The sequence below is a fragment of the Hippopotamus amphibius genome, chromosome 8, assembly GCF_030028045.1.
Source record: "Hippopotamus amphibius kiboko isolate mHipAmp2 chromosome 8, mHipAmp2.hap2, whole genome shotgun sequence".
Classification (NCBI taxonomy): Eukaryota; Metazoa; Chordata; class Mammalia; order Artiodactyla; family Hippopotamidae; genus Hippopotamus; species Hippopotamus amphibius.
Window position 1 is genome coordinate 146694322 of NC_080193.1, and position 13523 is coordinate 146707844.

At 62.2% G+C, this 13523-nt stretch overlaps 1 protein-coding gene across 7 annotated transcripts in view; it reads left to right on the forward strand.

The window, feature by feature from the left end:
* SNED1 (sushi, nidogen and EGF like domains 1) overlaps nucleotides 1-13523 on the forward strand; it is a 76287-nt gene that overhangs the window by 48584 nt on the left and 14180 nt on the right. For 6 of the 7 annotated variants that reach the window (XM_057744416.1, XM_057744417.1, XM_057744420.1 and 3 more), the window contains exons 19-27: nucleotides 100-213; nucleotides 1208-1321; nucleotides 1685-1981; nucleotides 3421-3604; nucleotides 5385-5497; nucleotides 6293-6574; nucleotides 7616-7760; nucleotides 7835-7917; nucleotides 8735-8836. In XM_057744416.1, the coding sequence (XP_057600399.1) occupies nucleotides 100-213; nucleotides 1208-1321; nucleotides 1685-1981; nucleotides 3421-3604; nucleotides 5385-5497; nucleotides 6293-6574; nucleotides 7616-7760; nucleotides 7835-7917; nucleotides 8735-8836 (1434 nt within the window). Of the gene's footprint in view, nucleotides 1-99; nucleotides 214-1207; nucleotides 1322-1684; nucleotides 1982-3420; nucleotides 3605-5384; nucleotides 5498-6292; nucleotides 6575-7615; nucleotides 7761-7834; nucleotides 7918-8734; nucleotides 8838-13523 lie in introns of those variants that run through there. The other variant, XM_057744423.1, reaches the window with a different exon arrangement.

The window sequence follows — 13523 nt, forward strand, 5'->3', positions numbered from 1 at the left end:
GCCTTTCTCCTGCCTTCCCTTCCCTTCTTCCCGCTGTCCTCTCCTCCCTCCCCCAGACACCCCCTTGCCGCCCTGGCCGACTCTCTGGGTGTTCTCCAGAGGTGGACGCCTGCGACTCCAGGCCCTGCCAGCACGGAGGCCGGTGCGAGAACGGCGGGGGGGCCTACCTGTGTGTCTGCCCAGAGGGCTTCTTCGGCTACCACTGCGAGACAGGTGGGGCCCGGCTGCCCGCCCCTCCTCCACGGCCCCCTCCTCTGTCCCTGGCCTCCTGCACTCACCCTCCCAGGCGGCCTCGTGTCCAGCCCGGCTCCACGTCCAGCCGCAGGCCCTGCTGTCCCTGGACAGGCCACGGTCACGGCCGTCCCAGGAGCCTGGCACGCACGGCCCCTCACGTCGGGATAGTCTCCCCGGTCAGCCTGATCAGGGGCCCCTCGGGGACCAGGCCCTGGCTGGGACGTCCCTCCTGGACAAGGCCCTCCCTGAGCGCGGATCTGCAGGGGCACCCACCCCTTCACCCGCCATCGCAGCCGCACCGCTCTCCTTGGGAGCACCTCCCGCTCTCTGGGGCCGCCTGGTCAACACGCCCGCAGCCTGCTGAGGTGTCTCTCCTCCCAGAACAGGCCTGTCCCCGGGGAGCGGGTGGCCTGACCTGTGCTGTCCCAGTCTCCCCAGCCCCGAGGCCAGGCCTGGCTGGCACCACTCAGATGTACAGGGTGGACGGGCTCCTGGGCTCCAGCCTCACCGCAGGCACAGGAGCCTCCCCAGGCGCAAGCACGCTGTGCACTGTTTGTGGGCAGAGAGCCTCACTGCCCAGGCCTGGGGCGGGGGGGGCCCTGCGGGCCCCGGCCTGGGCACGGGCGTCCACACCTGCGGCCCCCACCCCGGCGCAGAGGGAGGCTGGGGAGGGGCCGGTGTTCCTGGCTCCCCAGCTGCTCCCAAGGAGTGCTCACCCCGGGTCACCACCTCCTAGAGCGCCTGGCTTGGGTGGCGGCATGGCCTGGTTCAGAGCCAGAGGCCTCACTTGCCCGGCCTCTCCGTGGGGCCTCGGGCAAGCCCTGCGCGCGCCCCCGCGGGTGCCCCTGCACACCTGCCTCCCCAAGGTGCCACTCTGATGCCACCCACCTCCCCCCACAAATGCGCCGACACGGGAACGGCCCGGAGAGGGGCCTGGCGACACGCCCACACTCACTGCTGCCTCCCCCCCCAGGGAGTGACCCCTGCTTCTCCAGCCCCTGCGGGGGCCGCGGCTACTGCCTGGCCAGCAACGGGTCCCACAGCTGCACCTGTAAAGTGGGCTACACGGGCAAGGACTGTGCCAAAGGTGAGGTGGCGAGGGTGCCCGCGTCGGGGGGCTCCCCTCCCCCCCGAGGGCCACGTACACCCCACGGGACGGCCGAAGGGCTGAGCGGCCCCCAGGGCAGAGTTTCCAGGCGCTGCTTCCCCAGGCTCTGCCCGGGAGGCTGGGAGGGGCACACACAGGAGCCCCTGCAGGAGCCCCCACCAGATGCCGGATACAGGAGCCCATGGCGGGCACCACGGCGGGGTCCCGCCAGCAGCTGCCCACCTGTGCCCCGGGGTAGCCAGGCCCGAGAGCCAACGGGCCAGACACCTGCCTGGGGGCCGGGGCTTCCACGGCCGACAGCTGACTGCCCCCCCTCCCTTGTTCTTGACCGAAACCCTGAAGAGCTCTTCCCACCAACGGCCCTCAAGGTGGAGCGAGTGGAGGAGAGCGGGGTCTCCATCTCCTGGCGCCCACCTGAAGGCCCGGCCACCAGGCAGATGCTTGACGGCTACGCGGTCACCTACACCTCTTCTGATGGCGCCTACCGCCGCACGGACTTTGTGCACCGGGGCCGCTCCTCGCACCAGCTCCGCGCCCTGGCAGCCGGCAAGGCCTACAACATCTCGGTCTTCTCGGTCAAGCGCAATGCCAACAACAAGAACGACATCAGCAGGCCCGTGGTGCTGCTCGCCCGCACGCGTGAGTGTCCGCGGACCCTGCCTGCCCCACTCCCAGGGCCCGCTGGCTGGGTGCCCTGCAGCAGGGTGCGGAGCCAGTCCCCTGATCCCTGACGCCAGCTCTGGAGCCGCTGGGCAGGGCGGAGAGGCAGCCTCTCCAGGAAGAGACACAGATACGGACGGAGGCGGAGAAGGGGGCGAGGGAGTGAGGATGGGGCAGTGCGCCCGGTGTGTGTGTGGGGGGGGTGCTCCCTGAGAAGGTCCTGGGACTAGTGTGCCAGCCCGCGCCTGAGGTGGGGCCGAGGGGAGCTGGCCAGGTGTCCGGGGGTGAGGACAGAGCCTCCTTGCTGCAGTCCAAGAGAAGGGGCGGCCGTGGGACGGCAGGGAGGGACGTCCAGGGGTGCTGCCCTGGACAGGAGCTGTGTGGAGGGGCGTCCAGAAAGGCTTGGGCCCCAGCTGTCTTGTCTGCTCCTGGGGTCGGCAGGGGAGGGGTAGAATCCCAGAACACACCCGTGACGCTGGGGTGACGGGCACTGGCCCAGGGGCCTGGGGAAGGGGCAGCTGGAGGCTGGAGCAAGAACTGCGAAATGGTGTGACCCCCGGGTGTGTCGAGAGCCCCACGGGGGCGGCTGGCAGGGGCTCAGAGGAGGGCCGAGGGCAGGTGGGCACGTGTGGGCGGCCAGGTGAGGAGGAAGGGGGGACTCTCGGAGGGCCCGCGGGGGAGCGCCTTCTCCAGAGGAGGAAGGCCGGCGTCCGGGGCTCACCGGCCAGCCCAAGCGGACGCTGACACCTAGGACACGGAGGGCCAAGTGCGGGGCAGGATGAGGACGCAGGACAGCATGTCCTGGGGAAGGACAGCGAGTGGTGCTGAGGACACACCGGGCCAGCAGGCAGGGGCGGGGCGGGCCACCCGGAGCCGGGCTTTAAGGAGGAAGTGCTTGTGAGGTGGGGTCTGCCGGGGAAAAGCTTCTGGAAGGAAAACAGCCTCCCCGCTCCGTGAGAGCGGGGGGGACCACTGCCCGCAGACTGGGGTGCCACACCCCGGAGCAGCGGGCACCGCTCCCAGCTCCCTTGGCCTGGGGTCCAGCCCCTTCCCTGAGGAGCACCCAGGCAGTGCAGGGAGTCATCCCAGTGCCACCAAAACAGCAGCCAGAGAGTCAGGAAGGCCCCGGGCCACCCCTGGCAGCCTGAAGGGGCCAAGACCACCCAGGGCAGTACCCAGGGCAGTGCCCACAGCAGCCCCTCTGCAGCCCCTCGAAGGCAGGGGCCTGGGGCATGTCCACCCGCCCCACGTCCCCACTGGCCCGAGGGGACGTGCAGCAAGCCCAGGCCGGGTGGGGCATCACGAGGCCACCTCTCCGTGGCCCGCCCGTGCCCTTCCCGAGCCTTCTCTCTCGTCCTGGCCCCACCCCTCCCGGGGTGAGGACAGGCCACCCAGGCTGCGCACCCGTTGTCCCCCAGGACCCCGCCCCGCTGAGGGCCTTGAGGTCACCAACGTGACAGCCAGCACCATCTCGGTGCGCTGGGCTCTGCACAGGATCCGCCACGCCTCTGTCAGCAGCGTCCGTGTGTCCATCCGCCACCCCGAGGCCCAGGAGGACCAGTCCACCGACATGGACAAGAGTGTGGACACGTTCACGTTCAGGTGAGAGCGCGGGCGGCCTCCCCGCCCCCGGCTCCCGGCCTCCCTCTTGCTCCCACCCTGCGCTGCCCCTGCCTGTCCCCCCAGAAGAGCAGGGGCACTTGCTCAGTCCCAGGTCTCACTCCTGCCTTGCCCCCTGAGGGGGCTGCCAGACGCGTGTTTCAGAGTGTACCGGAAAAGCAAGGACACTCTAAACATCTGAGGACAGCACCTCCTGCACAGAGAGTGAGAAACTGGCCACCCAGAGGCCAGCCCAGAGCTCCTCCAGCGTGAGGAAACGGAGAAAATGGGGCACCTTGGGTTGCATGAATTTTTTTCTTGTTCAGATGATATGTTCGAATCTTAAACTAGGCATATAAAGTTCTTATGCTTAATGATTACAAATTATATATAAACAAAATTACAAAATAAAAAAATTCAAATGAACATCAGCCATTCAAAATGGCTAATGACTGAAAGAAACACTTTAGCAACCCCGCAGGGAAGCCTCAGGCCCCCCAGGGAAGCCTCCGACCCCGCAGGGAAGCCTGGCCCGCCCCCCACCCCCCAGGCTGCTCACCCGCCAGAGAGGTCCCCGAGCAACGGCAGGGAGGGCAGGCAGTGCCGGAGGGCACGGGGGAGGAAGGCCGGCTGCTGGAGCTTCCCGGGCAGGGCTCCCCGGCAGGGCTCCCCGGCAGGGCTCCGCCAGCAGAGTGGACGCGGCTCCAGCCGAGGGCAGCCCCACCGGGTTCCTGTGCCTCTGAGCCGCCGTCGGGGGCTCAGCCAGCCCAGCTCGGCGGCACCCGGCCCGGAGCAGCCAGAGGCCGTATGCAGGGGCAGGGGCTCTGGAAGGCATAGCCAGCCCAGGCGGGGTGCTCTGTCCCCCGCGTCCTCTGAGCCGCCCACACGCCTCACGACCCCTGTTTCTACGCACGTCTGCTGTGTGTCTAACCAGACGGCTGTCTGTGCTGGAGACAGCGCTCCACTTTCTTTGTCTTTTAAGTATTGCTGTGATTTACATCCTACCCACTTCCCAAGAATGCAGGCCAGAAACACAAATGGAGCCCTGGGTGGGTACTTCGTGACTATGTCAGGGTCCCCAAGACCACGCCCACGTTGGCTCGGGGGCCCCCAGGACTCAGCAGAGGCCGTGCTCACAGCTGGATTCAGGACAGAGAAAGAGTACCAAGCAACACCAGTAAAAGGAGGAGGCGCGGGGACACGTCGGGAACCAGGCGTGAGCTTCCAGAGCCCCTCCTCACACACGGCACGCGTAGCTCCCCGGGGAGCCCGCTGGAGACGCAGCGCCCAGGGCTCTTCCTGGGGGTGGGCACGGGCTCCTGTGCCTGGTGAAGGTTCCAGGCTCCCAGGAGGACGCGGGCTCGGCACGAGCCTCACTGGGCACACATTCAGAGGCAGCGAGGCCCTCTCCTCCCGGGAGCTCCCAGCCAAGAACCAGCCTCACGGGCACGTGGCCTTTCCCAAGGGGGCGGGCAGGCCTGCCTGTTAACCCTTTTCCTCCAATTGCCCTATTCTGGCCTCTCCTGTCTCAACACCAGCCTCTGACCACACTGCAGCCATCCCAGCAGGGCTGTGACCTTCCCAGCCTCTCCAATACTAGACAGACAGACCAGGGAGTAGCTTCGCACCCCAAGAGCACTCAGGTCTCAGGCCACAAATCCAGCCTTCATGGAAGCTACCTGGCCCCCAGCAGCAGGACAACCCTGCCCCCATCCCGCGGGGGAGCCACAGTCCGGCAGCAGAGCCGTCCTGCTCCTCTCTCCCCGGCCTCCCCTCCCCACAGGACCCTCCTGCCAGGAAGGAGATACACCATCTGGGTGACCACCCTTAGTGGCCTCGGGGGACAGGAGCATCCCACCGAGAGCCTGGCCTCGGCACCGCTGCACGTGTGGACCCGTAAGTAGAGTGGAAAGGGCTCCACTCACACAGGGCCTTCTGGAAGCTCTCGCTTCCCTCTGGCCCCCTCAGTCTTCACCCAAGTGGCCACAGCACAAGAAACCCGGCCCAGACCATGTACGCTGAATGACAGTGTGCCCAGAGGCACGGGGAGGGTGGCGGCAGGAGGTTGGGCTCCTGCCAGACCAGGGTCCCTGAGCAAGGGTGGGAGGAGCAGGCCGTGAGGATGGCCACCCCGTCCGCCCCGGTGAGCCTCATGCTGTGTCGGGGAGGACACCCGGCCCTCTCCCCAAACATGGGCTGTCCCATGTTTGTCCAGGCACAGGGGGACCGTGAACGGGGGTGGGGAGAGGGACAGGGGCTTGGTGAGCAGGGCAGGTTTGAGCAGGGCCTCACCTCGTGGTGCAGGCAGACAGCACAGGCTCAAGCCCTCGCCCTGCCCCCGAGTGCTGGGACCCGGGCCCACCTCTGCCCGTCCAGCCCAATCTCCTCTCTGTATCCCAGGAGAGGGGGTGCTGGCCAGGCGCGGGGGATGGGAAGCGCCACCCTGGAGGGCATCCTGAGGGACTGAGCAGGCGCGCCGGGGGTGGCACGCTGGGGGGGCCTCCCGGGGCAGGACAAGGCACAGCTGCCGGCGTCCACCCACACCACCCTTCAGGGCTGCACAGGTGTCTCTAACAACCCAGTGGCTTCACACGAGGCTTCAGCAATCCGCGTCAGACCTTTACACGTGTCCTGGACAGAAGACCCCATCCGCCCCCCTTCACCTCCCTCCCCTGCTCCGTGCTCGTCCAGGGCCTCTGCCGCCAGCCAACCTGACCGCCTCCCGGGTCACGGCCACCTCTGCCCACGTGGTCTGGGATGACCCCACCCCGGGCGCCTCACGGGAGGCCTACGTCATCAACGTGACCACCAGCCAGAGCGCCAAGAGCCGCTACGTCCCCAACGGCAGGCTGGTGTCCTACACAGTGCGCGACCTGATGCCCGGACGGCGGTACCAGCTCTCGGTGACGGCTGTGCAGAGCACTGAGGGTGGCCAGCTGCACAGCGAGCCCGCTCACCTGTACATCATCACCTGTAAGTGCAGCGGCTGGTCCAGGAGACGGCCCTCCTGCTGTGCCCCAGGACCCTCCCCTGGCCCAAGCCACACGGTCCCAGGGACAGACAGGCAGCCTAGAAACAGGGCTACGCGGACACAGAATTGCGTGTGTGAAAATGGGGGCAGATTGCCTGGACAGCTGGTTCTGGGTCCGTGAGCTAGCGCTTCGGAAGAATAAGCGTCTCGCTGCTCACCTCGTGCCGTCCGCCCGGTGGACCCCAGGCGGGTGAGCAGCAAATACAGGGCATCACCCTGAAGGCAGGCGCCCAGAGCAGACAGGGGCAGCGCGGGGGAGGCCCTGGGCAGCAGCCTGACAGCCAGGCCCGACCATGGGGAGCCGCCGGGCGGCAGCAGGGGAGGGAGGGCCAGGACAGCCCAGGAGGGGGTGACCGGGGAGAGACAGGAAGGCAGGCCCGAGTGGACAGCCAGAGGGCAGGAGCAGCTGAGGAGCGCAGAGGCTCAAGGCCAGAGTGAGGACACAGGTCTGCTCTCAAGTGCACAGGAGGCCGCCAGGTCCCGCGGGGGGCCTGCGTGAGCCTGCTCACATGCTAAAGCTCACAAGAGGACAGTCAGGTGCTGCAGGGAGGTGGGCAGCGGCCTGGGCTCCCTCCTCCCCCCACCCACCAGCCCGCCCTTGGGGCGTGAAGCACACGTGCGCTGAGGGAGTCAGACCCAGCTCAGCCCCAGGAATACCTGCCGGGTGCACAAGGCAGGCTGAGGTCCCTCTGTGAGCCAGTCAGGCAGGGGAGGAGGGCACCCAGCCCGGCGGGGGGGGGTGCTGAAGGCCACAGGCAGGTGACGAGGACCCACAGAGGAGCCGCAGCCCCTCTCGGGGCGCGTGGGGCCTGGGCCCCAGCTGAGGTGAGCCTGGACGGGAACCCCGGGCAGGGCATGGGGCGTGGGGAGGGGTGGGGGCACACGTCCCGGCGGCTCTCCCCTCCGCGCAGCAGGGCAGGGCGGGCCACGGGGGAGCCCCGGACCAGCCCACGTGGCCACCCCGTCCTCCCCCCCGCCCACAGCCCCGAGGGACGGCGCCGACAGACGCTGGCACCGGGAAGGACTCCCCTCACGGGCGCTCAGAACCCGACCAGCCCCCGTGCGCCTGCCGGAGCTGCGCCTGCTCAGCGACCCCGGCACCCCCGTGACGCCGACCCAGGCCCCCAGGTGCCCGCCTCAGCCACCGACCCCGAGACCCCGGGCCCGGAGCCCGCCTGCTGAGCGCGCCGCCTCCCTTGCAGGTTCTCAGAGCTCGTGGACGGCAGGGGACGTGTGCGCGCCAGGTTCGGCAGCTCGCCCGGCGGACGGGTCACTGTGAGATCACGTGAGTGCCCAGGCCGACCCCGGGGGCCTCGCTGCCGCCTCACCGCCGGTCCCCAGAGGGACGAGGCCCCTGAAACCTGGGCTCCGAGACCACCCCCCGTGCCCAGGACCGTCCCCCGTGAGGGATCCCTGAGCTCTGGGGCCAGCGCAGAGAGCCCACACCAGCCACGGGCTCCTGCGGAGCCTTCCTGACGCGGCGGCGGCGCTGAAGGGCAGGCTGCTGGCAGACACGTGCGAGAAGATGCAGAGACACCGTCTTTTCTAGGAGTGGGTCTGAGTCAGGACCCCAGGGGACACTTAGAGAGTGCATGGTCCTGGCACCAGCGGCACCATCCCCACTGGGGGCCCTGGAAGGGCTGAGAGCCGGGTCTAGCTGAGGGCGGGCGGATACGAGGGGGAGGAGGAGGGGCTGTGGCCCAGGAAGCAGGAGAGAGAGGGAGAGGAGAGCAGGCTGTGACCACAAGAAGGAGACCGACACGTCGGTCAGCTGCTTGGGGTGAGGCCTGTGGGCGAGGCAGGAGGTTTGGCCCTCTCGGGCCACCCGTGACCTTCGCCCAGCAGTTCCGGCAGGGCTGGCCGTCGGGCCGGGTCCCTGCTGAGGACTAGCAGGAGGGGCAGGGCTGGGCTCAGCCCGGAGAAAAGCTGATCCCACCTGAAGCAGCACCAAGACCCACCCCGGTCCCGCCACGCCAGGCCCTGCGAGACAGCCTCACGCGCCAAGGAAGAGAAGCCGCTCAAGAAGGCGGCCCGAGGACAGTCCTGGGCACGAGGCAGCAGGCTTCATGGTCAGCACATTGTGGCGTCCTGATTTCTCCTAGAACCCACGGCTCTCGTGCAGCTGGAGAACACAGAGGAGGTCCCCAAGCAGGTCAACCTGGCCCTCCAGCTCCCCGAACGCAGCAGCGACAAGAACGCAGAAAGTAAGTCAGCAGGAGTGGACTTCAGGGCTGACCACCCTCAAGGGCCTGAAGGACCACAGGTGAGGAGGGGGCTGCCCACAGTGAGGAAATGGGAGGCACAGAGCCTGCCCAAAGGGCAGCCGAGCGCCCCGCCCTGGAAACCACACCACGCAGGCGTACGGGAGTGGGCCGCGGGGGGCGGTGCAGCCGCCCACACACTGGGGGTGCTCCCCAGAGAGACTGGCCCACTGCTGCCCCCTGCAGACCCCTGCTGTCCCTCTGAGAGTAGCAGAGCCCACCCCTGCCTCTCCCAGAGACGGATGTGGAGCAGGATGGCCGGGATCCGTGGAGGGGCAGCCGCTGGGTGGGTTCCAGCTGAGTATCACCTGTGAGCTGCTGCTGCCCAGACTCAGCCAGCAGGGCCTGGACGGTCCGCCAGTGAGAACCGCCGCTGGGCGGGGCCAACAGGCCGTGTTCCTTCCACAAACTCAGACCCTCGCTCTACCTTTCCCCCGTTCTAATCCTCGGGGCCTTGTCCCTCTGGAGACAGTTCTAGGAGCCAGTGGCCCTCTCTCCTGAGTCGTTCCAGCCTCAGACCTGGCTCACTCGTCAGCCAGCCCAGAGAAGGCAGGGTACTTGGTAAAGGAAGAGGCAAGTGCCCAGGAAGCGGCTCACCTGCAGGCCCCCAGGGCACCCAAGGACACATCCAGGCACCTGCGCCAGAGGGTGTGTCTGCCCCTGGAGGCCCCCTAGCCCCACAGCCCAGCACCCCACCCTGCACGAAGCCCAGTGAGCACCAGGAGGGGCGGGTTGAGGGTCGGACGCAGCCAGAGAACAACGCCACCCGCTAAGGTGCGGTCGGGAGGAAGACACTCGCATTGCTGGTGTTTTGTAAGTGAAAGAACAAACATTTTGTCCAATGGTTTGTGTCGTGTCAGCCCTTTTAAATATTAGATGCTTCGTTTCACAAAACTCAGAAGTTAGAGGGACATGAGTGACCTCTCCTGGGTCCCTTTTGAAGGAGAGATTCAAGGTGTCATCAGGCTGGCCCCAGAGGTCACCGCCATCTGCAGTGTCTGCTAACGTGAGGAACAAAGCCTTGAGAGAGCGTGAGGTGACTTCAGGCGATAACAGGACCAGAAAATCTCTAATGGCCCCAGGTGGGCGAAATTCGCCATGGTCTTGTGTTCCTGTCACACTCTCCTGCTCGGGCCAGGCTGGCCCCCTTACTTACTGAGTTCGGTTGCTTAGCTTTTGCTAAAATAATGGCCCTCAGACCTGGAGCCTGCCCGTGAACCAGAACACGGGCAGTAACCTGTGTCTTCCTGTCGTCCTCCCGGTGAGCCATGAGCCTGGGTGCCATCCTGCTGTCCCTCTGCTCCGCCAGAGGCTGGATGGCAGGGAGGAGTGAGTTCACAGCCCACACGGGTGCCTGAGCAGCCGTGGGCTCTCCTCCCTGGACGGCGCCTGGCTGTGCGCCACCCCCAGACCCGCGTCTCATGCAGCATCCTGTGCGTGTTCGCGCTCACAGCCCAGCATCTCGTCCATCGGTGAGCTCACTCCGCGGGCACTGTCGGCAGTGCCGCTCTGTGTTCCTGTACACGCCTCCTGGCACATGTGTGGGCTCGGGACGCGTGCGTGCCCAAGGGACAGGAGAGCGCACGTCGTCTTCTAAGTGGGGTTTCGGTATGTACCCCCTCAAGGCAGCGGGCAAGAGGTGCCGTGAGCTGACCCGCAGCCTCTCCAGAACCTGATCTTGCCGGGTTTCTGGACCCCACCCGCGGGATGGGTGTGACGAGCACCATTAGGGTCCGATTCGCATCTCTCGAGGGCTGGTGTGGTCAGCACCTCGTCGTGGCCCCTCCTCTGTTCCGCTGCCTGGCTTCTTCTGGCCGACACCACCCACTTTGGTGGCTGCCTCTTTGGTAGGTTCAGTGTCCCGCAGGGCCAGCTACTCACGTCCCGTCAGTGCCCTGGCTGTTCTTGGCTCTTTGTATTTCTGTAAAAGTTTACGATCAGTTTGCCAAGGGCCACAAGTACTTATTGCAACTTTACATGGCCAAACTTCTGAGGCCCTACACGCCTGAAAATAAACTTATTAAGCCCTCACATTTGAAGGACAGTTTAGCTAGATATAAAATCTGAGGTTCCAAGTTCCTCTCCCATTCAGGTCTTCCTACGTTTGCCCACTGTCATCATCCGCGCTGTCACTGGGTGTCAGTCTTGTTCTTGTTTCCTCCTAGAATAACCTGCTCCTTCTCTCTGGAAGCTGTTAGACTTCCCTTTCTCAAGGAAAAGATGATCCCCAGAGAGCCCCAGGCACCCCAAGAGCACAGTTAATGCTCCTGATTTGGCGTTTGCTCACCAAACAACTCTCCAGGTCAGGGCCGTTCCTTCAAGCCCCCAGGGATGCTCCTGGAGGATTCCCGAGATTGCAACTTGCTGTCCTGGGAACTTGGAGTCAACACGGAGGCGGGTCAAATTCTTCCTGCTTTCCCCAACTTCTCACCCTGGGAGGGCTTTTGGACTATGCTGGTCTTATCCCGCTGGACCCCACACAAGTGGTCTGGGGTCAGAACTTAAACCTCTCTACTCTGTAATTTATCATTCATATAGGAGGAGTCTGTTGCCCCCACTCCAGGGCACAGCCCCATCCTTGTTCCCCACCTCTGTTCAAAACAGCCTTCTCTGTTTTTATTTACTCTAGTGCATGTATGTGTGTGCGTGTTTGTATGTCACATAAACTCGGGATTCGGTGGAGATGGCTCTGTAGAACGAGGCTATAGAAAGCTGTGCTCTAGTGAAACGCCCACTGCAGCATATAACTCTAGGCTTTGGATCCCAGCTGCCCAAGCATGGCTCACATGCCAGTCACAGTCTCTGCAGCCTGGTGTCCAAGTACAGAGGATGAGGATAGCTGAAATGGGCTCGCGGGCTCTATAAACACCCCCGCACACTTCATATTCTGTAAGGTTGCTGTAAAACGTCTCTGGACAATTTGTCACGTACAGCATCTAAAAGTCATGTGGGATTGGAAGGGACCCTGGATAGCAAAGCCATCCTAAACAAAGGAGGAAGACTCACGTACCCCTTTATCTACACTTAGCACAAAGCAGTGGTAATCAAGTCAGTGCCACATACTGGCACAAAGACAGACTTATAAATCAATGGAATAGAACTGAGAGTCCAGAAATAAACCTATACATCCGTGGTCAACTGATTGCAACTAGGGCGCCAAGAGCAGTCAGTGGTAGAAAGAAGAGTCTTTTCAACAAATGGTGCTGGCGCAACTGGATATCCACATAGAAAAGAGTGAAGGTGGACCCCTACCTCACACCACACACAAAATTAACTAAAAATGGATCAAAGACTTAAGTGTAAGAGCTAAAGGTACAAAATTCTTAGAAGAAAACACAGGGGTAAATCTGTATTACCTTGTATTTGACAAAGGATTTCTAGATATGACACCAAAAGCAAGAGCAACAAAAGAAAAAAAAAAAAGTAAGTTGGACTTCATCAAAATTTAAAATTTTTGTGCTTCAATAAACATCATCAAGGAAGTGAAAAGACAACCCATAAGATGGAAGAAAATATTTGCAAATCATATATTTTAAAAGAGATTTGAATCTAAAATATATAAAGAACTCTTACAGCTGAATAAGAGGAAAACAGATAACCCAATTAAGAAATAAGCAAAGGATCTGAACAGACATTTCTCCAAGGAAGACACAAATCTTCCAACAAGCACTAATCATCAGGGAAACGCTAATCAAAACCACAATGAGATACCGCTTCACAGCCACCAGGATGGCTAGAATTAAAGTCAGATAACAACAAGCCCTGGTGAGGGTGTGGAGAAACTGGACCCCTCAAACACTACTGGTGGGGATGCAGCGTGGTGCAGCCGCTTCGGTTCCTCAAAGAATTAAACACGGAGTTACCATGTGACCCAGAAATTCCACCCCTAGGTACACACCCAAGAGAAATGAAACACACATCCACACAAGGACGTATACAGATCATCACTGCAGCACTAGTCACAACTGCCGAGAAGTGGACCCAACTGATGAATGGATGAACAAACGTGTTACATTCACGCAATGGAACATTATTGGACCATGAAAAGGAACAAAGGACTGATAAACACTACAACATAGATGAGCCTTGAAAACATTATGCTAAGTGAGAGAGGCCAGTCACAAAGACCACATATGAGTCCATTCGTATGAAAGTCCAGAATAGGGATACCTATAGTGATAGAAAGTGGATCAGTGGTTGCTTTGAACCGGGAGTGAGGGTGGAAGTGTAGGGGGTCAGCTAAAGGGTACTAGGCTTCTTTCTGAGGTGGTAACAACACTCTACACTTGACCATGGTGATGGATGCACAGATCTGTGGATACACTAAAAATCTATACAGTGCACACTTTAAACGAGTGAACTGTATATAAAGTATATCTCAATAAAGCTGTTTCAAAAATGTAATGTGCAGAACAGTGGTTTTGGTATCTCTATTGTGTAAGAAAGCAGGAAAGGAAAAATGAATGTATATACCTATTATATTTAAAAGTAAATAAAACTAATAAAAACAATTAACTCTATAAGGAAGGAAAGAACGAGAATGAAGAAGTAAAGGGAATGGAGAGGGAGAACAGGTATCTCTGAATGTATCTTTATAGATATGACTTCAGAAATAAAATGTTTTTTTAAA